This window comes from Panthera leo, chromosome A2, assembly GCF_018350215.1.
Source record: "Panthera leo isolate Ple1 chromosome A2, P.leo_Ple1_pat1.1, whole genome shotgun sequence".
Taxonomy (NCBI): domain Eukaryota; kingdom Metazoa; phylum Chordata; class Mammalia; order Carnivora; family Felidae; genus Panthera; species Panthera leo.
The window spans coordinates 76046674-76074598 of record NC_056680.1 but is presented as its reverse complement, the minus strand read 5'-3'; the positions used below and the strand labels follow the sequence as shown (position 1 = coordinate 76074598).

General features: G+C 42.3%; 1 protein-coding gene across 1 annotated transcript; it reads right to left on the bottom strand.

Annotated features, from left to right (window-relative positions):
• Window positions 1-865: 865 nt before the first annotated feature.
• SLC26A3 (solute carrier family 26 member 3) lies at window positions 866-27779 on the bottom strand. The gene is made up of 20 exons (XM_042927568.1): window positions 27649-27779; window positions 26895-27034; window positions 25072-25182; window positions 24644-24816; window positions 23173-23337; window positions 20718-20870; window positions 20228-20310; window positions 16056-16203; window positions 15844-15957; window positions 15661-15738; window positions 12437-12532; window positions 11429-11535; window positions 10263-10332; window positions 10079-10171; window positions 8679-8774; window positions 7876-8109; window positions 6001-6055; window positions 3662-3804; window positions 3473-3538; window positions 866-1027 (listed from the first exon to the last, which is right to left on the bottom strand). Exons 1-20 carry the CDS (start codon window positions 27777-27779, stop codon window positions 1004-1006), a joined length of 2280 nt encoding a protein of 759 aa, XP_042783502.1. The 3' UTR covers window positions 866-1003.
• Between the last annotated feature and the right edge of the window lie 146 nt (window positions 27780-27925).

The window sequence follows — 27925 nt, the reverse complement described above, 5'->3', positions numbered from 1 at the left end:
ACCGAGAACAATGCCAGCAAAACAGAGAAGCACGTATGCGGAATCTTATTCTCTAGCCAAATTGAGCTCTAGAGTGATTATTCTGCCCTGTGTGTTACAAATAATGACCAACAGTGAAGAAAAAGTCAAACTGGGTCCTACCATCTTTTCTTTTCTCTAAGACTGGAAAGAACTGTTTACCCATCATGTTTTCTGTTGGTTTTTCACCTTCTTGCCTTTTCATTTTATATCTTCATTAGCTTATACAATTTGCATACTACGAGGTGGAAGAAAAGGACTTGCCTCCAAAGCTTATTATAGTTACAGATATGACATTAGAAGGATTGTGTCAAAGTCTGGATAGGAGGTTGTTGAATGCGTTAAAAAGCTATAGTGATAATCACAAACTCTGGGCAAAATTAAGGATCACTGCAGAGGTTTTAGACGATTCTCATGTGGCAGGTTTCCAGCCAGACCTCTACCAAGGGGACCCACAACAAGCATATTCCAGAAAGCTAACAAATTTAACAAAACAAGACATATCCACTGTACAATGGAATTTTTTTAAATGGAGATATATCAGTATGAACTGTATACAGTTCTGTATAAACTGTATACAGCATGAACTGTATACAGTATGAACTGTATATAGTATGAATTTATACAATATGAACTGTATAAATTACGAGATTCAAAGCAGTGGTGTAAATACAGTGCAAAACATATGCATGAAGGTATAGTGACCTGGAGGGAAATCTGTCAGTGCTATAAAAATACATATAAACAAAAAATTGTCTTCCTTTGAGAAATCTACAAGATAAAAAATTGAGAGTATTTACAAAATTTTATACTAGATAGGTGAAAAATATATGATGCTAGAACAATCTCGTTCCAAAGTCTGAAACATAATTCTGCTGAGTAAAAATATTCCTCATACAATGTATGAACTTATCAATAACTTTCTGGGTATAAGGTTGTTCTTTATGTGACAGTCAGATGGGGGTCCTTCCGAGTTGTGTGTTGATTAGAATTTTGTTTCAACTGGTACCTGGAAGAAGATAGAAAGTTCTTGTTTTAAAAGATTTGTTAATTTCTAACCCTTTCAATAATCCTATCTTGTATTTACAGTCCATTTTATTAAAATTAAGACCTAGAATTTATCAGAGTCATTGACAAATTTTTCATCTTGATTTTTTAAAATTTAAAATGTTTTTATTTATTTTTGAAAGAGACAGACAGAGTGTGATCGGGGGAGGTGGAAAGAGAGAGGGAGTCACAGAATCTGAAGCAGGCTCCAGGCTCCAAACTGTCAGTACAGAGCCCGATGTGGGGCTTGAACCCATGAACTGTGAGATCATGACCTGAGCTGAAGTAGGACACTTAACCGACTGAGCTACCCAGGTCCCCCTCGTCTTGAATTTTAATGATCATGTACCTTCCATTGCAACTTGGTTCATATAGACCCATGGGATACCATGTTGTGATATGTGTATCTTTCAAAGGCCTGATTTAATTTAATCATCAATATAATGGTTGTAGCAATATATTTCCTTCACAACTGTTTCAGAGGCCACACAAGCCCCAAGGGGCTATGTGTACTGGCTTTCAGCTTTTCTGTGAATCACCACTGATGACCTTATTTATCTTCCTCTAAGTGAGGAGGTAGGGAATTGGTGTTAAATTTTTTGTTTGTTAGTTTTAATATGGGAAACAGGTACAGGATGGTACTGACCACATTCTGCTAGACAGTTAGTTCTGAAGCTTTGATCAGGTTGCAGGTTGGGGAGCCTGGGTGGCTCAGTCAGTTAAGCAGCCAACTTTGGCTCAGGTCATAATCCCATGGTTTGTGACTTTGAGCCCCTCGCCAGACTCTGTGCTGACAGCTCGGAGCCTGAAGCCTGCTTCAGATTCTGTACCACCCCCACCGCCCCACCCTCTCTGGCTCTCACTCTCTGTCCCTCCCCTGCTCGCACTCTGTCTCTCAAAACTGAATAAATGGTAAAAAAAAAAAAAAAAAAAAAAAAATTAAGATAAATAAATAAATAACAAGTAAAACTTGGTAACAATTCTGAATCCAGCCATTGGGGAGAGGATTTCTAGTAAGGGTCTCCTTGTAGGGGGCTCAGGCAAAGTGCCACATGTGGATTTCTCTAGAATGCAGCCATGAGAAACATGGCTGGTTAGAAACATGACTGGTGCTCTTGGACGCTGGGCTCTGGGCTCTCACTGAGACCTATCTAGCTCCTGGGATGGCTTTTTCATAGAACCTTTTTCTATTTGACATAATTTTTTTTTTTTTTGAGAGAGAGAGAGAAAGCACACATGTGAGTAGGGGAGGGGCAAAGAGAGTCTCAAGCAGACTTCATGCTGTCAGCACAGAGCCTGAAGTGGGGCTCAATTTCATGAACCACGAAGTCATGACCCGAACCAAAATCGAGATTTGGATGCTTACCCGACTGAGCCACCCAGGCGCCCTATTTGACATAACTTTTAATAATGGTCTCGGGTTATTTTATGAAATATACTTCTTCATTTCTAATGTAAATTCCTTTTTTTCTTTTCTTCTTAATCCTTTGTTCAAATAAGAGAAACACCACCAGCCACCTCCCATACTTGAAGAGAATCATTAGATTCTTTCTTAAGACCTTAATTCCATTAGTCTTTCACCAAAGGATAGAGCCAGTATGGCCTGGTGAGTAGAGCCCAGGTCTTGGCATCAGACAGATCTTGGTTCAAATCCTGTTGCTGTCACTTTGGTGTGTGACCTTAAGCAAATTAGTTAAGCTCTCTGAGCACTTCCTAATTTTCTCATTTGTGAAATGAAGATATCTTCTTTGCATATTGTTGTAAGATATGAGATATTGAATGTAAACTACCAGGTACCTGACCTGGAGCAGATACCCATTTTGACTTGTGATTCTGGTTTTACCAAACTGGAGACATTTCCTTAAAAGACTGAATATTCTAGAAATGAATGTTCTAAAATGAAATAGAACTATTCAGTTAAGTGATTTGACAAATTTTCCTAATAAGGAAGGAGAGGAACCTCACTTTCATTGCTGCACTGGGCCCTGTGCTAGGGACTTCCTGGGTGCATCTGGGAGTCAGGAAGTGGGTATTGGCTTCTCAGCACCCTCACTAATTCATCTGTAAGTGGAAACAGCATCCCTTTCTCTGCCCCAAGCCTAGAGTAAGATTTTAGTTGTAAGTACTTTAAAAACAAAGAGATCTCTCTCTATATGATCAATATTGCACTAAGATCTAATATCATTATTTTCTATCCTTTTTTGTCCTGTCTGAGTTTATTCCTACCCACCCCCCACCCCCCCACCAGGTCCCTGTGAAAACTGACATTGTTTCCATTTTCTAGGGAAGAAGCACAGGGGCTCAAACTAGTGCCGGACTTTCTGCAGCATGCTGGAAGAGGCCTTACTGCTTTTCAGCTTTGCTGTTGTGTTGTCCAGACAAAGCTACACTTGTTGAAGAATCTTACCCGACATTCTCGATTACGTAATCCTCCATTTGTATTTATGGTAAAATCAAATTTCGGTTGTTTTTCCTGAGAAAACCAGAACGGAATTATGGATTAGGAACATTTTTTTTTCTTAAGGTCGAAAAAGAAAGGCAAATGTAATCACAGATGGTTTTTATACAAACAAGAAAACCACCAGAGAGCTGGTACCTGACTGGAATTAAACTTTGAAGCACTGTAATCCTTCTTCATCAGAATGTGCAAAACAGCATCGTGGATTGTTAAGAAGAAGATGGAGTCCTTGACTTCATCATCAAAAAATTCACACTGTACAAGCTTCTCGATGAAATCATCTAAAGAGAGGAAAGGAAGAATCACAGGAAGAAGCACCTGTGTGGCCACGGGCTTCTTCCTGAGACGGCAGATTTGAACTTCCACTCGCCAAGGTGCAGTTCATTTGTATTCGGTTAGGTGTTTGGGGATGGCAATGGTGTGATACCAGTGTGCCATTAGTTTAGTGTTTTCTGGAACAAAAGGATACTTTTTTATTATTTGTTTATTTATTTATTTATAGCTTTATTTTTGAGAGAGAGAAAGGGAGAGAGAGAGGGAGACACAGAATCCGAAACAGGCTCTAGGCTCTGAGCGGTCAGCACAGAGCCCAACGTGGGGCTCGAACTCACAGACCGTGAGATCTTGACCCGAGCTGAAGTTGGATGCTTAATTCACTGAGCCAGGTGCCCCGAAAGGATACCTTTCTGGTAAAAGTATACATTGAATGCCCCATTGTTAAAAGAATGAAGGAAAAGATTGAAATGAGGAAGGCTTTTGGTACTTCTCAGAAGAAAAGCAATCTGTTTTTGCTCTAGTTGGGAGCCTAGTGGATTCTCTCCCTGGCTAATGACAAGAACAGTGAGTGTGGCTTATAAAAAATTGGGGTTCTGCCAAAATAGAACATATGCTCATAGACCAGTGACATGCTCTTGTTCTGGATTGCTGGACCTGTTACTTACCATAGTCTTGTTTCCTTAAAGCTGCTGTGTTCCATCAGAAAACACCTTCCGTGGCACCCTGCATTAACTCTCGAGTTATCTTTGAGAAACCCCCTTCCCGTAGGCACTAACCAGCACTTGTTTGTACAGATCCCTCAACCAAAGATTACCTCGTGTGAACTATGTGCAGAGCCCTGGCTGGGTAATGGGGAGGATGAAGAGATAACTTAGACAGACATATGAAACTCACCATCAAGGAAGGTAGAACTTGTATATACACCTATAGTAATGAACGGAAAAGTGTTGTGGAAGAATAAAGACAGGAAGCGATCAGAGTTTTTTCTTGAACGTTTTCTTGGTTCTTCAAATCATGACCCGCGCATAGTAGGTCCCTGGGGTTTTGTTGAACGAGCAAGACAGGTACAGAAAACGTGCTATGGAAACTCAGAGAGAGGAAAGATGGTTTCTTCTTGATGGGCGTCTGGGAAAACCTGACAGAGCAGATACCATTGCCAAGAATGCCCAGGGTTTGGAGAAAGATGGAGGAGGGAAGCTACAAAGGCGTGGAGGTGGGCAAGTCTGTTCACAGGCAAGCTTCCGACACTGGCAAGACTTAGTAGTGCCTGCAGGGGGAGGAGACAGGAGCACAGTGTGGTCTCCAGAGCCTGGATGGGACTGTGTGGTGCGCAACGGGCAGGAAGGTGATGATCTTAGTTCAGGGCTAAGAGAGGGATGCCAGGCAGCTGAGGCAGCAGGACAAGACACTTTCAAAGAGATCTGTGATGATGGGGAAGGAGTATAATTGTTTAGTAGATTAAAGGGTTACTGAGCTCAACGGAGTATTTTTAATTATAAGCAAGCCTCGAAACTAGAACATATCTATAGATTTTACGGGCAGGAGCCAGTAGAGAGGAAAAACAGAAGATGCCAATTTCATGCCTCCCTCGGGACCCGGGCACTTGTCCCCTCTCCTTAAAATGCTTTCCCCCAAACTAGTGTATTATGGGCTGAGGAATCAGGGGAGGGGAGGAAGAGAGAAAGCAAGCCTTCTTTCTCAGGAAGATGAGGGTTAAAAGTGGTTGTATCTTCACTCTTCTGCTGCCTATTGAAATAGGCCTCACCTTGTAAAGTGGATTTAATTACATATCAATACATCTAAAATATGAAGAGGCTATTTCTGTGGGGATTTCTGTTGGTTTGGCTACACGTTGGATTTCCTTCTTTTTTTTTTTTAAATTTTTTTTCAACGTTTTTTATTTATTTTTGGGACAGAGAGAGACAGAGCATGAACGGGGGAGGGGCAGAGAGAGAGGGAGACACAGAATTGGAAGCAGGCTCCAGGCTCCGAGCCATCAGCCCAGAGCCTGACGCGGGGCTCGAACTCACGGACCGCGAGATCGTGACCTGGCTGAAGTCGGACGCTTAACCGACTGCGCCACCCAGGCGCCCCTCCTTCTTGATCTATAAACAAGCTCTATACTTTGGAGAGGCTGTCTACCTTGACAGTTCGCCATGAGCCTGAAGTGATTGTCAGAACAAAAAAACCAAACAACTTACCGTCACTTCCAACAATATACACATCTACGTTGATCCTGATAAATTCTTGCAAAAGCTGTTAGAAAGAAAATAGATCTTCCTTAGGGAACAGCGTTACTTGCGAGAAATATAAAGAAAACTCTCATAATTATACCTTATGGGGGATGTGTTGCTTAAAGAACCTTTTACATTTTGAAAAACGACGATACTGTAAAGAGAAACTAAAGTTAAAAACGAGACTCTGACAGAAGGAAATAAAACCGAAGGAAGGAACTCTCCTCCTCAGGAACAAGTTAAAAATCACCATTCTTGCGGGGAAGGACAACAGGGAAATCTTCTGCTTCAACTCACAAGATGAACTCTGATTTAACTTGAAAGCTGTTTCTTTTATGGGATGACCTTGGCCAGAGTTTTCTAGCTACACAGAATTAGAAAAAACCAAAGCCCTAATGACATCATTGTCCCTGCCCACAGTGACTAGATGTATCTAACACCAATGAATCGTCATGTTTTCCAGGTCTCTAGGCTAAGAATAAATACCAGTAGTGATGTAAGGTCATATAAAGGTAAGAAAAGTCGCTTGTACTATTGATCAGTTTAGATGATCAATAAATTATTGTCATCATCAGTGAACACCGAACTTCTACTAGGTTCTGAGTTAACAATTAGGGCTTTAAAAAATCACAACACAGAGTCCCTGTTCTTTCTGCTAAACTGCTGGGATTTTGTGTGTGAGTGTGTGTGTGTGTGTGTGTGTGTGTGTGTGTGTGGTTTCTCCTTGAAAGCTAAAACAAGCCAACACAAAGACGGAGAAAGAAAATAAAAGGCAAGCAGTTGTGAGAGTTCTGTGATGTTAAGATTTTTCTTTTTTCAAGCTTGAGGGAAACAAAATTGATTCCATTTTCTAATTTTGTATCCAGTTCACCCATGTTTAATAGATCTTATCTTAGCTCAGCTTTTATGTAGGCAGATTTCTGGGAAAAAAACAAGAAAAAGAGTGGTAAATGTGGAATTTCTTAAATTTTCTTTACTTCTGTTTGTGCATCTCCTTTGGAAACTAATTTATTTTGAAATGCTGACAGAACCATGGAAAGAGAACAGAGTACAACTGGAAGGTTCCAGTCCTATTTTTAAATCACATGTGACATCATTTCTTTCACATAGCTACTTTTTTGGCAGAGTGGTGGGGGCGGCGGGGAGCAGATTTTATACAGCCAACTCAAGTTTCTTCGGTGTATAATGGGTAAAGACAAAAACGAAAGGATCCACGATTCTACTTTGGTCCAAGACCTTCTCAAATATTCTGTATTTCAGGACAACTTAGATCCAGTGCCCAAAAGGGTCGGAAGGTCCTGCAGAACTAGAATTTGGTAGGAATGTCTAGTGACAGTTTCAGCATACATTAGACATGTAGGTGTGGTTGTCTTCAAAATTATATGCCACTCTCCTGGGAAATCCTCTTTGAAAGACTTCACTAAACATGCCCCACCCCACTCCCTCTCTCTCCATGGAATATCCTGAGATGTAAATCCTGACGATTTACTTCTACTTAAGTGTGTATTACCTAAAGGAGGATCTTTCTACAAATAGAACTTTTTACCTTTGGTTACTGAATTTTTTTCCCATTTTTAAAAAAGTTTTTTTTTTTGATGTTTATTTATTTTTGAAAGAGAGAAAGAGACAGAGTGCAGGTGGGGGAGAGGCAGAGAGAGAGAGAGAGAGAGAGAATCCGAAGTAGGCTCCAGGCTCTGAGCTGTCAGCACAGAGCCCAAAAAAATCACAAGCCGTGAGATGATCTCACGGCTCGTGAGTTCCAGCCCCGAAATTGGCCACTTAACTGACTGAGCCACCCAGGCGCCAGTGATTGGTTGTTTTTATTAGGAAAAAAGAAATTACCGTTTTGAGACCTCTCATTGAAGAGATGTCAAGAAATGACACAGCTGAAAAGTCGAGAATGAGGCTATGCAGGCTGATTTTAGGGACCATAGTGTTGAGAGGAAGGTCGGCATTCCAGTCTATCTCGAAAGGCAGGTCGGTGGTATTGATCGGTTGATCCAGTCCTTCTATCTGATTGTTGTCCAGCTCCTCGTCGGAATCTTTAAAGCCATCATTGGTACATATAATCCCTTTCTGCGAGAGAAGACAATAATATGTATGATAACTCTGACCAAGAAAAACAGTGCATATGTCAAAAATAACCAGTGGGTTTCTGAGGCACAGATTCAAAGTTAGGTCAAGCAATGACCTTTTCTCTGGAGAATAAACACATTCCCAGAAAAACAACAGTTTTAAGGAGACCCTCAAAGAAGCCATTTAAAGATATGACATCAATTGACACATGACAGACCTTGTTACTTAGCATTTCATTTAAAGAAATGGAGCCAACACCTTGAACTACTACGTTTTATATACCTTCAGCTATAACACCCAGAAATGTGGTCAAGAAACTTACTGGTTTCATTTCCAGGAAGTAGATCTGATTCTCACGGGACTAAAGAAGCCCTTAGGAGAATTAAGGAGGCCTAGAGGGTTTTTGAGAAAATGCTCTAATTTGGTCAAATTGTCAGGTGTATACATACACAGTCAATGCTGGGCTAAGGTTCTGTTGGTTCCAGGAATCAGTGCATAGCTGAAATGATAACCCACGTGCCGTTAAATATAAAAAAAAAAATTTCTCCCATTAAAAAAAAGACATTTACTGGTGTCACTTGCAGCAAGCCTTTTTTCTGCAGTTTTCGGATTTTCTTCAAAGCTTTGTTGCGCTTGCGTAGAATTCGTAGTGGATTAAAGCCAACCTGAAAAATCCATTGCTGTGTTACAAGAGTGCTGGATATTATACTGCTGAATATTATAGCGCAGAATTCTAATAACTGTAAGTGGGATGGGTTGGGGTTGGGGCACGTAATAAAGATACTTGTAATAAAATTTTAAAATGGTTCAAACGACGTCAGTGATGACATTGTGTCCAACTCTGGTCTGCTCAGGCTGTGTGCTGTTATCAACATGCAAAAACCTCTGTGCTGCCCCGGGTTTGTTATAAATTATCCATCAGTAGGTCTAAACTCTATTTAAATCTGTGTGTGTGTGTTTGGCTTATGCAACCCTTGGGGGATTTTATTTACTTTCTATTTGTTGGATATGGTGACACTTAATTAGTACTCTGCTTCTATGTAATTTTGATTCTATTAAACTTTATATGATTGTATTTTATGATATCTATCATTTTATGATTTTATAATTTTAGCATTAGATCTGAGGGCAACCTTCGTTTCCTCTTTTTCAAAGTAAATGTGTTCTGTGGCCATATTTAGCTCCAGAGTCATAGGGAAGAAGAATCACATTATGTAATAAAAAAAAATCCTTGACAAAAAAATGTAGTTAGATGGAAGATAAGATTAAGTGAAAAGGACAATATAAAAAGCCATATGAGCAATATAATAGCATCTTTGAAAAAAAAATAGCTGGGTAGGAAAATATTTGATGCACACCAAATGAATAATAATAGGGCTTAAGGCAGAAGCTCTATGCAAAGTACAGAGCAGACCAAAAGGCAGGTTAGAGAATAAGTGCTGATCTTTTGTTTCTTAACCTTAAAGTCTGCTTCTCTGTCATCTTCTCTTCAGCCCATCAGGGACATTCAGCTGTCCTTTGGTGTTAAATATTCATGTAAGTTATATTTACTCATTTCCATTTAGATCATAAATATTCACTTGCTATCCTGAATATCTTCAATGACAGTCAAATAATAAGTACTCTCTTGTTTCTGAAGTTGGTGCCTAAGGAAAATCTGTAGGTTACTATCTACGAAAACCCAGCAACCCCAAATCCTGTGATACGTCCTTTCATTCTATAGCAAAATTGGATAAAAGTTGGCTCTGTATTGAATCTCATCCAAAGGGCCTTATTTCCCAACATATGCATGGGCCCCTTACAAGGTAGTTTCACCTGCTCTGGAACACGGGACAGAAAAATACTAACACAATCCAGCGTCAACATATGTGAAATCATTAACCCTCTGTTGGCAGAACAAACATTTCACTCCTAGATATTCAGTGGAGTTACAAAAAGTATATATATATGTAACAACTTCAAACCTTACAGCATCGATAAGTTTCTGCTTAAAGAAATGAATGTTTGCAAAGTAGATGGGAGATGGACACCTGAAGATCTTCACCCCTTCTGGTTCATACATCTGTAAGGCAGAGAAGTACTATGAGATGATGCCCATTGGGTTCATATTGATATCTTTCATCAAGTCAAAGTCAAAAATGAATCTTCCTTACGTCAGAGTAATCTTTTTTATTCTTATAGACGTTGCTCCTTCCAACATTCGCCAGTGTGCTGCATTTTGGACTGTAGGGGAAAATCAACACCAAGTGAATCACTCGTGCGTGTTTGTTAACACGGACCTTTCCCAGCCTATCAAAGACGGCTCACTTTCAAAATTTAAAAGGCTGGGGATTCATCATGCCATTAGGCACCCTGGAGGGCAAACAACTCGTTGCCCTCCCACGCCTCCTAGAACAGGGCCTCCCACTTACCACCTCCCACTCTACAAAGTGCTTCCATATGCTTTTGCTGTTTGGATCCCGAATATCACAGTTATTCAGTGAAATAGACAGATGCGGTTACCCATTTGTAGTGATAAGGACGTGGTAAAGCATAATGTTTTGCCTGTGACCACTTGGTTTGTCTCTATGATTGATGGGTCCCCAAGAAATGAGTGAAAACATAAATGAATAAGAGAGTGCAGGAACATTTCAACATAAACGTATTTCACCAGTCAGGTATTAACGTTAACTATACCACCTTCTGTTCTAGAACTCTTAAAGCAACGAAGAAGCCTGTTTTTCTGTCACACCATGTCACCTAACACAGGCTGAGTGACCACATGGTGGTGACACTGTATGGCAGAGATGTAAGAATCAGGAAGATGTTTGGACTGGACGTTAAGAATCAAGAATGCTAACTAGCTTTTGTGTCCTTTTCAGACAAGAGGCGACTTGGAGAAGTTCTCTAGTCCGGCTCCCTGTTTTTCAGGTGGAAGCACAATCTAGCAACCCCTAAAGAGGAACAGCCCTCCACTAGATGTGGAGAATCCCACAGTCTTTGTGGGAACACATTTCCATGTCCAGCAAGGCTAGGGCAAAGACATGAAACCTGCTCAGAGGATAATGACTTTCGGTTTACAGCTGGGCAAACAGGCTCCATGATTTATATGATTTCTTTGAATTTGTGGCAAACCCATTGGCCCGCCAACAGCTGGTGGGACCTGGGCTGACGTTCTGGGGTCATCTTGAGGTGAGTGACGTGAGGAAGAACAGACTGGCCCATCTTGATAGATAAGCATGCCTGTTAACCAAACTATATTCCCCTTAATCAGTGACAAGTATTTTTCCCCTTCCAAGGGCAGGTTGAAGTCTGCAAGGATGCAGAGCATAACACTCACAACTGGGTCCTGAACACAATGGTCAGGAGCTGGAATGCCACGCTGGCCGCCAGGCCCAACCCGAGTCCCAGGACAATGGCAAAGATGAAGGTCATGATCCATATCAGCTGTAAAGAGAAGACAACGCATGCAGCACAATTGAGTCCGACTCAAGTCCAGTGTCTTAGGTCCGGAGCTCTGAGAAAGCATGAGCTTCTAAAGTCAAAGCAGAGGCTGGACGTGTGCAGGACAAGGGACCTGCCTCGAGAGGTCATTTCTGTGGGTTCATTCGGAGCCACAGAAATGCATGCAAATATTTTTACAAGTCCGAAGAGAGTGGGTCCATTTCTAATCCCATCCCTGAGCCAGTTAAGGAAAGGACTGAGCCTAACACCGTGGAAACAGGACCTGTTGGTTACAGTCAGCAAACTAATGGGCAGCAAATTAATTTCTTACTTGTGGCCTGCTGTTTTAATCAATGGCTACTATCTGTACAAGAATCATAGCTTGCCCAAAGGGTGTTAAGATCCCCAACAATTATCTATCAGGAACTAAAGTAAACCAAGTGTAGCTGATTACTTTATTCCTGTTAAGTACCATAGGAGATATAAACAACCTTTTTATGCCCCAGACTTTGATCCTGATAAAATTATGGACTCTGCTTCTCCTCCTCGCAAGGCAGGCCAAGTGCGAGGGGAGCCTTTCTAGAGTATTTCCAAGAGGAATGTTCAGAATTTAAATTCCTCCCAGATCCTCTGGAAACGAACGTGTGATCTAATGAAGAACAGGAGTACTAGTGTTTCATGGGCATTTCCTACTTGCAAGTGGCTCATTCTTTTAAATTAAAATCCCTGAGGATGATCGTTAGCGTATGCAGTTTAAAAGCAGCAAGTGAAATAAGCTCAGATATTTGAACAGACGTAGGGAAACAACATTGCACTTAGCTTACACTACGAACACGCACTTCCCATCAGCATCAGGACGGCGTCCTGATTCCTCCCTCTTTCAAATGTCGTTGCCTCTACTCACACAATCATATTTATCCTTTTGCCACAGTCTTCGTATTTCTGTGAACTGCATCAGCATTCCCTTCAGGTTCCCAAGTGCTAACGCTGCCAGGACAGACTGCAAAAAAACATTGAACAGCAGATGTACTGAAAGATAATCAAAGAAGCCATGCAAAGCAAAGGTGAAGGCTGTAGATAAGTTGTGTCCTTTAAAGGGCCTCGAAGCCTATCACAGAACACACCCTTTTCCGGTATACAGTGCCATCAAGAGGCACCAGGTCTGAGACTCTGACCTGTTCCCAGTCATGGCTTTGTCTCCACCATAGTGTCGGCTGCAGGCTATGGATGGGATGAAAGCACTTACTAGCCTGTCCTTTGGGACAGAGCCAGGCAGCTCTTAAGACCTACACCTTGAAGAATTTTTCCCAAAGATAACCTGTTTGGTGATGGGGAGGCAGGTTGCTTTTTGTTAAAAACAAAAAACAAAAAACCTTGGGAAGCTTGGCACACCTGGAATCGTAATTCAAGCCTTTGATGATGATCAGCATTCAGCCATTTGTTAAGAGGAAGCTGAGGTTAGCCGAGATTTGAGGCACCCTCTCTGGCACAGCATAAGCCATGTCTGTCTTGTTCCCTGCTATATCCCCGGGACCGCCAGGACTGGTAAACAAATGCATATAGGATGGGTTTTGATACTTATTCGGTGAGTGAGTGGATATGCTAATGAATTAATATTTCCCAATATTAGCCAGCCCTAACCACTCATTAACACGGCCTCTTTTAAGAAACCCTGATGTTGATACAACTTGATTAGTAGATTCACGAAGAATGATCTGGGTGGTAAACTCTCCTCTAACCCCAGCAACACCTGGGGCTTCTGCTTCTCCACGTGCCAAAATGAAATCATTTGTCTTGCAGGAATTAGGATAGTTCTGGTAGAAAAAAAAAATGCGGACTAGGCAACTATGCTCTCTTCCTTATTTGGATTTTAACACAATGGTAGGAACATGCTCCCAACACCCACCCCCCACCCCCAATTCAAGCTGTTCATTCTGAATGGACGATGGCATTTGTGTATCGACCGCTGTTATGCCGTCACGGCGCAGTGCGTGAAGAAGAGCCCGACAGCTTTTATTTTCCCATCTCAAAGATAGTTTGACTGGTCTAGGTGTTTTTTGATTTTCACAAGTAACATTCAGAACTTAATATCTAACCAGTGAATTTTACTCACTGTGAGAACAGAGGCCATTGTTTAGGGCTCTAAATAATGGCCTTGGTGGCATGAAAGGGAAATTGCCAGCTAAAAAAATGGTGAAAACCAAATAGAGCCTGTAATCTAGTTAGCAGTATGGTTTTGTACTGGTTTTGGTAATGTACTGTGGCTACATAAGATGTCACCACCGCGGTGGCTGGGCGAGGGGTCTGCCGGACTCTGTACAATGTGCTCTCCCCCCTCACCTGGTCAGTATTCCACAGAGAAACAATTTTTTAAAAATTTTCATTGAGATACCTACACAACAGAGCCCTTTCAAAAAATAAAGATTACAAAGCACTGAGAAGCCATAGAAAGGAAAAGGGGGATAATCTTAGAGGGAACCAGGCATCCATACTGCAGTTGATATAAAGCATTAAACACGGATGAAAGGCTTCGAAGTCCGCTGATCCTTAATCAGCACTCAAGAGACATTTATCATTAGCTACTGGCATATTTCCTATGACACGGAGAAGCAAGCCAGCTGTTCCAAGCAAACAGATGTTGCACGCACAATGGCAGAAGGTGTCACATGGATCCTTTGTAGCAGGGCCTTTGATTCAGGTCCTCGGTGTGCTTTATTCATGAGAGAGAGAGGATTTTAAATGGCAATTACTTCTTGAGGTTCTCTATCTCGATGTGCGTGAGGTAGAGCCCAAGCGTATTCACGGGAAAAGCACAGTAAGGCAGAATTCTCAGTGGGGAGGGGGGCTGTATGCACACTTGTTTCTATTGAGATCTACATTCTTCTATTTCTTTGAGGGACTTCTTGATTCCTTTGGAAATCAGCTCGTGGAGAAGGCACCTTTTCGGCCAATAGTACTCCGCAATGCTTGAAGACAGATTTGGCCAGTGGGGCTCTTTGGCACAATCACACTGTTTGTCCAGAAACCTGGGACCATCGTCGCTTTCCAGCCACCAACCAACAAGGAAAAAGGCCTAGATACCAACCAATAAACACTGGGGGCCCGTGTCCTACCTCTATGCCCTTTGTAGTCAGAAGTGTAATCTAATGTTTATAGAGTAACAACAATACGACGGTAATAATATCAATAATAATGGCTGCCATTCATTACCTGCTTGCCCCGTGCCAGGCCCCGGGCTAAGTCCTTAATGTACAATATTTCATTTCGTTTTCACAGTGACTCTGTGACGTGGGTAACTGTTTCCCTCCCTATTTTACAAACGGAGCACTTGAGGTTCAGAGAGGTTAAGTAATTTGCCCCAAAGCACACAGAAAGTGCCAGGGCCAGGATGAGAAAAGTAGGCCTACAGGACTTGAGCGCCAGGGCTCCGTGGAGCACCTCAAAATTATATGACCACCACGAAGAGCAACGCATTTACCATTGTCGGTCTCCTAGAGATCCTCTGTTTCCCAGGGCCCGCTGCTGTTTTTAAAAATCCGGGTGCTGTCGCAGGTTGCAAAGCATGAACCTAAACCCTCAAAGATGACAGCAGAGATGGACGAAGGAGCACGAGGGTGAGGATGGGAGGCCTGTGTGTGGCGCTCGCTTCCATCCCGCAGTCACACGGCGCCGGGCTTGGAGTCCAGACTAACTCCGGGAGCTGCCGGGCGGATCCTTAAGGACGGTTGTGTGGCTGGTAGCACCACTCCCGGAAGCTGATAGCGGCCCGCTACCTCGGCCTTTAGGAAGATCTTCACTCCCGTCAATGCACATGGAGGCTGCGGTGCCAGCGTGTCTTCCCGTCCAAACATTAGTTATATTCAGGGCTACGGACACGCCGGAGGGTAGAGTAGATAAGGTAGCTGGGGCATTTTGCATTCCTAACATTCATACAATGCCGCCAGTGGAAAAAAATAAGTATTTTTGGCCCACGAGTATTGATTAGGAAGAGTGCTTGAGAGTCTGCAGCGAGCTCATTTTCCCATTCAGTTTGTGCTTCCAGAGTTGAAGAACCAGGGTCTTGGATTCCTCCCGCAAAGCGGAGAGACAGAGAGAGAGAGAGAGTACCCAAAGGCAGACAGGTGTTACCTTTTGCAGTGGCTCCAGAAGAAATCCAATGGATACAATGACAATCAGAACGATGATAGCAGAGAGAAGCCCAGCAATCTGTTAACGACGAAAAGATGCTCATCATGGAATTGCCTTCTCCCCTGGCTTGGATTTCCCCGGCACAATCGCCAGGGAGCCCTGGCAGCAAAGACCCTGAAATACCTGCGTTTTGCCTCCAGTGCTCTCCTGCACCCCCGATCTGGAGAGGGCAGTACTCGCGGCAAAGCCTTTGAATGATCCACTGAATATGTTACTCAATCCCAAGGCTATTAACTCCTGGCAGGAGAATGAAGAGGAGAAACTTCTTTAGAGGTGGCACCGTCGAATATTACTTAGAGTGGCCAAAGGACCCCCAGCATAGGTTGTAAACTTACCTGATTGCCGTCAATCGGGTAATCGTACTTGAGGGAATAGACGCTGGCCACTGAGAAGGCCACCACAAAGCCAACGATCGCGATGCCGAAGCTATCCCCGATGGTCTCCTGGAAAATCTGCATGTCGGGTGCGCTGGGGGACTGAAATCTGAAAAGGAAATTGAGCCGAGTTTGAATGTCACCAACCTACTAATAAGCCTTCAGTGGCATCCATTTGCCCTCAGGAAAAGCCCGAGTTCTTTAGCAAGGTCCCCATCCCTCCCTTTCCCCCCCAACTCCTGCTCAATCACTATCATTTCCCAGAATTTATGCTCCAGCAATACCAAGCTTTTTTGTTTGTTTCTCAAAGGCATCACCTGTACTCTTAACTTGGAAGCTTCGAATTTGCTGTTCCTTCTGCCCGTACCACTCCCCTCATCCCCCTCCCTCCCTCCTTCCAGAAAGTCCTCCCTCACCACCAAAGTCAGGGTTAGTTGACATTCTCCAGGCTTCTCCAGCTCTGGATGCTTCCCTTCCTTATCCCTCCCTCCCACCCCCCACCCCCAACTCCCTACCCCGACACAAAGCAGGGACTATGACAACTTCATTATTCTATCACCAGGACTGAGCATTCTTCATGGCGTACATCATGGCGTACGTCAATAATCGTCTGGCGAATCAGTGAATGAATGCAGTCCAGGCTGAGTTTTGTCTCACTGTGGAGTATGGCCAGCAAGAATTTAGCAGCACCGCAAACTTTGGAATCTGTTATCTTACTGTTGAAAAGCAATGCTGCCCGATTTTGATACAAGAATGTCAATCCAGTCCCATGATAACGGTGCATCTGATATTTTGCTAGTATAGCCACGCCATAAGGTACACTTTGTATCCCTCTAAGCTTCATGCAACATGTCTTAGATCCCACTGGTATTGTTAACCTGGATTGAAAAGCATCACCCATAATCCCTCCAACAGTCATCCATGGATGAAGGTCTTTGAACGAACACAGTTCAAGACAAGGGAAGCGAGAAAATCTCCCCTCCATTGATAGCAATACCTTTCATGAAAAGCTGTGCGCAAACACATGGGCCTCGGACTCTGCCCTAGGTTCCACAGAACTGCTAGAGCCAGCGATAGCCCCGATGGAGAAGGGCATTTATAGTGACGTAGTGGCCAGGGAAACGTTCAACTCAGAGAAGAGCCGTCTGTGTTTGTACCTCATGAATTTAGAACAGTTCAGTGATACTTACTAATTGTATTATAAAAGGTACAAGTATCTCCAAGTCAACACCAATTTACTGACATGCTCAACTCCTGTCAACATCTGTTTCTGACCTAAATCTTAATGAAAGTAGGTTTATTGGATCCATTGGACAATTTCCTACTTGCTGTTCATATTTTGTGAGTATCTGTGCTAATATACTTTCAACCTTAATCTTTAAAGAAATTTAAAAAAAAAATTTTTTTTTTAACATTTATTTTTGAGACAGACAGAGCATGAACGGGGGAGGGGCAGAGAGAGAGGGAGACACAGAATCGGAAGCAGGCTCCAGGCTCTGGGCCATCAGCCCAGAGCCCGATGCGGGGCTCTAACTCACGGACCACAAGATCGTGACCTGAGCTGAAGTCGGACGCTCAACCGACTGAACAGAGACCGACGCGGGGCTCGAACTCACGAGCTGTGAGATCATGGCCATGAGATGAGCCGAAGTTGGATGCTCAACCGACTGAACCACCCAGGTGCCCCAGCTTTAATCTTGAAGAAGTACCATGACCACAAATTCTGCAGCTACCATGAATCAGAAAGTTAGCTTGGAATATTGTTTTCTACAAAACAAAGCCCAAATCCATGATACAATGAAGATTTGTGTTTTATACCAAAATAACCAGAGGCCTGCTATTATTCTTGTGTCCTGGCCTCTGAATACCTTAGACAGAGTGGTGTGGTGGAGATTTACAGTCTGAAAACTTGGATTCAGTTCCTGGCTCTGCTACGTACCCTTGCCTGAGCCAGTTTCCTCGTTTGTAAAGGGAAGATAATAATGCTTGTTTTATTTACTTCATAATTTTGGGGGGGTGTCAGGTAAAATAATGAATACTGTTAGAACTATTAGAATAGTAATAGAACATGAATACTATTTACACACTGTAAGGTACGAAGTGCGTGTTAGCTATTATTATAAGATCCCTCTGGAATCAGAGTATGTCCTCTGTGTCTCCTTTACTGCTTCGATAATCACTTTCTTTCAGTCAGTGGGTGTGACTTCACAAAATCATTTCTGGGGTGTCATACTTATTAACAGCAGCTGAGCAATAATTAATAATCATTGTATTCCAGGTGTATTCTTTTTGCAGTTATCAGAAATTTAAAATGCCCACTCGGGGTCCTGGATGGCTTAGTCAGTTGAGCTTTTGACCCTTGATCCCAGGGTTATGGGGTCAAGCCCTGAGTTGGACTCTGCACTGAGCATGGAGTCTGCTTAAGATTCTCTCTCTCTCTATGGCTTCTTCTGTCCCCTCCTCTGCTCACGCATGCGCTCTTTCTCTTAAAAAAAAAATTAAAAAAATTAAATGCCCACTCAATTATCACCCAGAAAAAAATGGAGTGTAAAGAGCCCAGCACCTAATTTAAGTGCTAAATTAGCAACAGTTAGTAGTCATGCAGTGTGAGCGCTTACTCTAGGCCAGGCACTTAGGCATGTCACATGTATTAACACACTTAATCCTTACAAGAAGCCAATGTGAGAGCTACTATTTTTAGCCCTGTGTTTTCAGCCAAGGACACTGAGGCATAGAGTTTAGTTATTTGCCCAAGATCAAAAAATAACTCAAGTAAATCCGAGGCACTCTGCCTCGAGAACAGCCGAGCTTGCCTACCAGGCTACACTGTCTCCCTAAATGCGAGTTATTCCTTCCCCCACCCCACAAACACTGTGGAGAGAGGTCCACCGACATTCAAGGTTTATTCACTAAGAAAAGCCTCTAAGACTGTAACTAAGTGTTCTTAAGTTTATCTTTTATTTCCCAAATCCTTATGAAAAGATCCTCTTTAATTTTTCTATTTTAATTTTATTCTATTCTATTTTAATTTTAATCTATCATCTATCTACCTACCTACCTATCATCTATTATCTGTCATCTATCTATCTGTCATCTAGCTAGATAGCTGTCATCTGTCTATGTAATTCATGTCTTCTAAAACTTTTAAATAAAGTATAACCGCTTGCAAGTTGCAGAGTGAAGAGAAACCCTAGAAATGGTCTTTCAGATTCAGACTAATTCCTGCTTAAAAATCTTTTAAATTAAAAGTGGTGTTTGAAATTCATTAAGTGTAACAGATGACTCTCCGGTGATAAAAATATTTTTGCTTTAAAATACACATACTTGCTTTTTTTTTTTTTAAAAAAAAAAATGGTTATTTTAAAGTCCACAAAGCATATGAATGCTGATTCCTGGAATTCTCAAAAACTCTTTAGGCATGGGGAGGGAGGGAAGTCTTTTTTTTTTTTTTTAACAGGAACACAATTTGTCCTTGGGAAGCAAATCGAAACACATTGAGGCTATGGTCAGAGGGCAGAGAGAAGAAAGCCCAAAACTGGATCCCTCTTCTCAATCCGATAAATGCAATGCAATCAATACATTTTCAATGTCCTGGCATGAACTGGACCTCCCGTCCTGATCTGCAGTGTTAACTGTTGCTCTGGCCTTGTTTTGAATTTGATCACGAGGAAGGACAGAGTGTGCCCTATCTGGATTGCTCAAGCAGTGTGCCACAGGTATTCCTTCTGTGTCTCTTTTGAACTGTTGGAACTTGGCCCCAGTAACCTCAAACAAAACACTACATATTGTTTATAGTAATTTATGGACAAGGAAATCTGGCTTCATTTGGTTCCTTTTTTGGGAGGAAAAGCAGGTTTGATTTTCCTATTTTTTTACTTTGCTCTACTTTTACCTGCGTGTGAATCCCTGCTCATCTGGCGTGTGCATTCTTCCACGAGGACAGACTTTCTGACACTAAGAACTGCAGAGCCTCTGCGGCTCCTTCCTAGAAGGAGAGTATCGTGCCTTCCTCATCCTCCCAAGAGGTAGGGAGGGTTCTGAGCTGGATTAGTGCATTGCAGCTTGCGGCCCTCCATAGCTACTGCCCACTCTCTAATCAGTGCTTGGAGACTGATCATAAAAGACACACTTACCCTCTTTTCATCTCCCCAACCACAGCCACCTCAAACCTGTTTTTGAAGTCAAAGCCATAGGACACACCTGTTGCGATCACAGTCTGCAAAGTTGCAAATTGCCCAAGTTAGAAATATGAGATAATGACTAACAGTCTGCTTAGATAAGAATCTCAAGCCCAGGCTTTGCTACTTTTTACAAAAGTCCTGAAGCAATTCTAATGTGTCACCAGTGTTAAGAACCACAGCTCTGATTCCCGTGGGTCTGTCACCCTCTCCGAGACCTTGCTCTCTGAGCCGGCCACGTCTTACATGGAGAGAACGAACCCAAAATCATAAAAGGAAGTCATTTAATTCTGCATGAAGAGAACGCCGTACTAAAGATTACACCCAGAAAATGCAGAGATAGCATCTGTCCCACTAACACCTCCTGATCTGCAAATGCCAAAGGGCTTTCAACAGAACAGGAGACTAATGAATTCTGGAAGAAAGTCTGAAGATGATCAGTTACCATGATGAGTTCAATTGGGATGGGCACCGGAAGTTTGGCTTTGTAGCGCTGATTTATTTCTTTAACCACAAATACAATCAGCAGAATAATCAAGGATGTCACAAGGTCTGCAATATTAGTCTTCTCTATTTGTGTGAATATGGAATTCAGTACCTAAAATCATAAAAGCGAAAGACAGCCAAGTGCTATACTTTTTCTTTCTTATTAAAAACCTTTTTTATTCTTACTTTTTTGTGAACTTTTTAAAAATTTGAGTGCAGTGGACACACGATGTTAGTTTCAGGTGTACAATACAGTGATTCGGCCTCTCCAGACGTTATGCTGTGCACGTCACAGGCATAGCTCCCATCTGTCACCATGCAACTCTATTACAAGATCACTGACTGCATTCCCTATGCTGTGCCTTTATTTCCGTGACACATTCATTTTATAACTCGACTGTATCTCCCTCTCCCCTTTACCAACTCCCCCCAAACCCCAGCCCCACCCCTCTGGCAACCATCAATTTCTTTTCTGTCTTTATAGGTCTGATCCTGCTTTTTGTTTGTTTGTTCATTGGTTTTGCTCCCCTCCGGCCAAGTGTTATATTAATGTACAGTGTGGATGCAACATTTGATTATTTCCAAACAGCTTTACAAGAAACATTGAGGCAAAAAGGCAGACATAGATGGCATAGCAATCCTCTGTTCTGCTCATGGTAACCATGAATCAGTAATTGTAGCTACTAGCATGGAGGTAGGAGAAAGGTAGGTTAGCATAGTATTGGCACCACACTGGCTTAGGGATGCTTTTGGCATTTTTGCTGGGAAGCTCTTTGGCCGGTGTCCAAATTTTTCACATTTTCACAACTGGTCTCTCCGCTTTTCAGTCTCGTTGGCCATTATTCCACAATCATCATCATTGTTCTATCCAGGGAATAACCTCTGGTCCCCAAAAGTTTTCTTAGCATGTGTCTCCTTAATTCCTGGCCTTTTTTTTTTTTTTTTTTTAAAGGTCAAAGCCCTTCACATTTCTTGGTTTACTGTCTGTGTCACTTTTGGGAATTCGTTTCCTAGCTAATTGTGCACTGTGCATAATCTTAATTTTTTTTTTTTTTTAGTTTTATTTATTTATTTTGAGAGGGAGAGAGAGAGTTTGTGTGTGTGCACATGAGCAGGGGAGGCACAGAGAGAGAGAGGGAGAGACAGAGAATTCCAAGCAGGCTTCTCATTGTCAGCCTGCCTTGGGGCTTGAACTCACGAACCGTGAGGTCATGATCTGAGCCAAAATGAAGAGCCACTTAACCGACTGAGCCACCCAAGAGCCCCTGCATAATCTTAATTTTTGAGGCCATTTGGATTCCACATCCATGGGATCCATATAGCTCAAGCAGGCCCAAAATAGATCTCAAATTGTTTCTCAAACATTCCACTTCTAGAATAGCTCTCGATGGGAGTGAGAGAGTGTTGGTTCCAATATGGAGCAAATTCTGTCTCAACTCCCAATAACTAATAAGCCCAACTAATAAGCCCAAAGTTAATCAAAGCAAGGACATAACAAAGATGAGTGGAAATAAATGAGATAGAACTAAAAGGACAATAGAAAAGATCGATGTAACCAAAACCTGATTTTTTGGAAAAGGTAAATAAAACAGGCAAGCATTTAGCTAGACTCAGCAAGACAAAAAGAGAGAACTTAAATAAAATCAGAAGGGCTAAGAGGCGCCTGAGTGGCACAGTCAGTTAAGTGTCCAACTCTTGATTTCCGCTCAGGTCATGATCTATGGTCGTGAGATAGAGCCCTATGTGGGGTTCCACCTTGAACTGGGAGCCTGCTTAAGATTCTCTCTCTCTCCCTATTTCTCTGCCCCTCCTCTGCTCTCTCTCTCTCTCTCTCTAAAAAAAATAAAATAAAATAAATTGGGCTTTAAATAATCAGAAGCACTAAGGACACAGTCATTCTACAGTACACCCTCAGGTAGAAGAAAGAGCGACTGCCCTATTTACACATTGGTTAATGTCCTTTTGCTTTATAAACAGGGATGCATCAAAGAGTCAGAACCTCAATTTTAAAAGAACAAGACCTGCCTTTGAGAAACAGCGAAACATTAACGTTCAATTAGCACATTTCTTTCAAAATAAAATTTTGAGGAAAGTTTTAAATCTTGGGACAAAATAGGAAAGCCTTTAATAAGGCACTTCAAGTTTTTCTTTTAAATAATACTCAAGAGTCAAATCTCAGAGCACTCGTACTTAATTTCCTTTGTTCACGTTGACCAGATGGTAGACGTGGTTGATATTCAGTGTTCTCCCCTTTGCCACTAATTTTTTCCTAATGTGACTAAGTATCACCACCCGTTGACTTCTTGGAAGTTGTAGGCAAGCCCCACGACGAAGGCATTACTGGAAAGTTCTCCCAGACACATGATAGTAAATTTCACAGACTTCGATAGTTTTTAGGCCAAAGGACTACTCACTTTGAAAATTGAAAATGGATCAGTGTGTGCAGGAACATTCAGCTGAAGCATAAACTTGAGCTGGGAAACCAAAACGTGCACGGCAGCAGCTGTGGTGAAGCCACTGATTAGGGACTCCGATAGATAGATCACCACGAACCCAATCTGTAGAACTCCCATGAGCAACTGGGAAGAGAAGGGCAAAGGCCTTTGTTAGTGTAGATTACCGACACAGCTCAACAAACTAAGGCACCAGCCGCTGAAATGATTCAAAATGTAAAGGTTCAGCCTGTATGCCTGTGTCTTCAAGCAGGTGTCCTTGTCTCCTGGAACACCTCGGGTTCAGGGTGCCTCCCTCCCCTTCCTTCCCGTATCCTACCCGCAAGGTAGATCATGACATAGTGTTCACATAGCGTGTGAGTCTAGTATACCCCAAGAAGTAGCAGGCTTATTCCTCCCCGCTCCACCTTTTAAGATGCCGTACCTTTAGAAGACTCACCCAACATACCTTCCATAGCAAGAGCTTATCTAGAATCAGCCCTCATAAATTTTCCCATGGAATTTTAAGTGACTTTCTAGCTGCTATGGCATTCATGGGTGAGCATCCATTCATGTTCCTTCCAACAAGTTACTTTCATAGGAAGGACACAACTGTGTATTAAACCTCAGAAGTGCTCGGTTTTAACCAGGGGCACAGTTGTTAATTCCCCCAAAGCATCAGTATTTTGCAGTAACAGGAATGGACAGATTCTCCTTCCTTTGGATATCTGGATGGCCTTTCCATTCGCATCTTGGAATGCAGCCGGATCTGTGGGCATGCAAAGGCACTAGATGCAGAAACGTATTTAAAAGAACCGGCTGTGTTGTCTGTCAGTTGGACACACGGCTGATGTCCTTGTTTAAATTGACTTTTTTTTTTTTCTTGAAAGAATGGCCTTAGCCAATAATATCACTAATCACAAACGTAGGCAACATCTTGAGGAATCCATGACATTTTCACTATTCCCTAGCAATGGTGTCAGGGGCATGAATGAGGCTTTAGCCCCTCCATAATCCTCTACAGCTTTCCCGAAAGTCTGATGTGGACAGTTCAAAGTGCTAAACCCCAAACCTTTCCAGCTAGATTACAGTCCCTGAGGAATTAGAACGAGAAAAGTTCCAAAGATGCCAGTGTCACTATTACTTGCAAATAGTTATATTTAGTGACTATATTAATTTCAGGTATTTTACTGCATTAAGCATTTCTCTCCTCACCACTGGTGCCTCCCTGTTCCCACCTTTCCTTCTCTCTAGACCCACATTCACTCATCTTTGCAAGGTGGATCTTCTCTTCTGCTTCTGGTTGGGGGGAGGGACACTTCTTATTTCTCGAAAGAGGGATACAGTCCAAAGGGAAGAGTGGAGGGGTGGCAGGAAGGAGAAAGAACGGAAAGATGTGCACCAGGCAGGGCAAGCAGAATGGGGAGGGCAGATCACACGAGAACGTGCTCACCTGAATGATTCCAGAAAGGATTGTAACCGTGGCAGCCACCATCACCTTATACTCATCTGCTGATGAATCATTACTCATCGAGCTATTAGAGAGTTCCAGAGCAGCTGTACTCTCCGATGGAGTTAATCTCACAACTACTGCTCCCACCATCATACTCAGAACTGGAAACGGACCTAATTAGCAGAGGATGCATTGTAGTCAATACACGCCTCCCTAAGGCACAATTATCTTTCAACCATAATGTAGAGGATAAAAAGACCGCTCCCTGTAGCTCTGGCCTCCTTCCCCAGCCCCCAGTCCCAATTCTTACAAGAAACCGTGACTGCCGTCCTGGGTTATGCACAATTGGAAATTAATCCCGTGCGTGGCTAATGGAGTCAACAAAGAAAAAGCAGTGTGAGCATTAATTAGCCAAAGAATTCACTTACCCACAGATATGTGTTTAGAAGTGCCCAAGAAAAAGTAGATTATAACTGGGAAAAAGGCTGCATACAGTCCGTAGCTTGGGGGGATGGTGACCAGCAGAGCAAATGCTAAACCTGTAAATACACAAGCATCAGGGTCTTTACTTCATGCAAGGGGAATCATAGAAGTCTTCATTAAGTCCTTCAAGTGTTTCAGACTGAACCTTAAAAATAAGTTACTTGATTAGCTCAAAGTGATTGACGATGTAAATGTAGGAGCTCAAACTATAATACTCTTAGAAGAAAATATAGGCGTAAGTCTTCCTAACCTTGGATGAGGCAATGGTTTTCTTATAAATGACACCTACAGCGTGAGCAACAAATTGAAAACAGATAAAATTGAGCTTTGTCAAAATTAAATGTGTGCTTCAAAGGATGCCATCAAGAAGGTGAAATGACAATCCACAGAATGGGAGAAATTATTTGCAAACCATATCTTGGATAAGAGTCTAATATCCAGAATATATAAATAGCTCTTGCAACTCAACAATACAAAAAATAACCTAATTTTAAAATGTGCAGAAGATTCATTTCTCCACGGATATACAAATTGCCAGTAAGCCCGTGTAAAGATGTTCGACATCATTAACCGTCAGGGAAATCAAAATCAAAAGTAAATGAGATACCATTTCAGACTCACTCGGATAGCTAAAACAAGAAAGGCAGATACTAGCTAGTGTCCACAAGGCTGTGGAGAAATTTGAACCCTTGTATGTGGCTAGTGGGTTACCATGTGGCAGCAATTACTCTCCTAGGGATATACCGAAAAGAATTGACACATAGGTTCACACAAAAACTGGCACACAACTGTTCATAACAACATTATTCATAATAGCCAAAAAATGAAAACAACCCAAATGTCCATCAACTGATGAATGGATAAACAAATATGGTATACCCATACCATAGGATGACAGTCATCATGGAAAGAGGGGAATTACCCTCACATGCTACCACCTGGATGAACCTTGAAAACATTGTGTTAAGTGGAAGAAGCCAGATACAAAAAATTCTGTAATTATGTTTATATGAAATGTCCAGAATAGGCAAATCAATAGAGACAGAAAGTTGTTACCAGGGAGATGGATGGATGGATGGATGGATGGAAAGTGACTACTAATGGACAAGAAGGTTTGGGGATGGTGCTGGTGATAAAAACGTTCTGAAATTGCATAATGAGGATGGTTGCACAACCTTGTGAATATACACAAAGAACACTGAATTTTATACATTAAAAGGATGACTTTTATGATATATGAACTACGTGTCAATGTTACTTTATTTTTTGTAAATGTTTTTATTCACCGTTGAGAGAGAGAGAGAGAGCGAGGGAGAGAGAGAGAGAGAGAGACAGAGTGTGAGCAGGGGTGGGGCAGAGAGAGAGGGAGACACAGAATCCGAAGCAGGCTCCAGGCTCTGAGCTGTCAGCAACACAGCCCAATGTGGGGCTTGAACTCACGAACCGTGAGGTCATGACCTGAGCCAAGTTGGACACTTAAGCGACTGAGCCACCCAGGCACCCCAATTACATCTCAATTTTTTTTAAATCTTTTTTTATTTTTATTTTTTACATTTTATTTATTTTTGAGAGACAGAGCACGAGCAGGGGAGGGACAGAGAGAGAGGGAGACATAGAATCCAAAGCAGGCTCCGGGCTCTGGGCTGTCAGCACAGAGCCTGATGCAGGGCTCGAACTCACAAACCGTGAGATCATGACCTGAGCCGAAGTCAGACACTTAACCAACTGAGGCACCCAGGCGCTCCACATCTCAATTTAAAAAAGTTACCTTGCAGTACAGCTACCAGCCCTGTGCTGATTCCGGAAACAATGTCACTGAGTAGCCATTCCTTTATCCGGTAGGCTGGTAACCAAGATGCTATGGGGAACAAAGACAGGGCGATTCTCTTGGCCTTTTGTGTGGAACAGCTGAAAACATTGAAAACCATACTCAGTTAATTATTATCAAATTTTAACGTTGGGACTTAATTGTAGAAGAAAATTGATAAAGATGATACCATATTCAAGAATGAACGACCACGTTCACTACCTTTCCCACTAACATTCGCCTGCTTATCCATATGGACTGCCTCCTGGTCACTACCAAAGGATTTTTTTCCTTTCTTTCCTTCTTTCCTTTTCTCTTTCTTTCTTTCTTTCTTTCTTTCTTTCTTTCTTTCTTCTCCCTCCCTCTCTCTCTCTCTCTCTCTCTTTCTTTCTCTCTTTCTTTCAAAACATGCTGATTCTCTTTGGCCATAATAGAGCTTATGTGTCATCCTCAGCTTGGATTTTACAACGTTTCAGTGGAGAATTTTCCTCCGCCCTCATTTATTAGTCCTCTGATAGGGAAGTTGGGGTTGAGAGCTGAGACGATGTTCATTTTAGAGATTCCCTTTCCAGCTCTGACAGGGAGTAGGAGGTTTGGACACCAAAGATAAAAAGACTCTGGAGGCTATGGGCTAAAGCCAGAAAGGAGAGCTGGAGAAGTTAAGGAGAAGGTGTCTCACTTATTCCTCATACCAGTACCTTAAAAAGTATCTTACCTACAACACACTTTGAGATGATCCAGAAAGGTCTTGTGATGCCTCTGCTTCTTCTTATGTTCTTCCCCAAAAGCATTCGCAGAATACACTGGCCTGGCTACAATGTACTGATTCCCAATGGGTTCGATCATTTTGCTTGCTCTGACGACTGTGGTAAGTGGGAGACCTTTGGAACTGTGTGGCAAACTGTTCTTGCCTTCAGCAGGTTCAAATGCCTGAAACCAAACAAGGCTTGCTTCTTAAATAACTCGGAGATAATGTGATGCAATTTACAGAT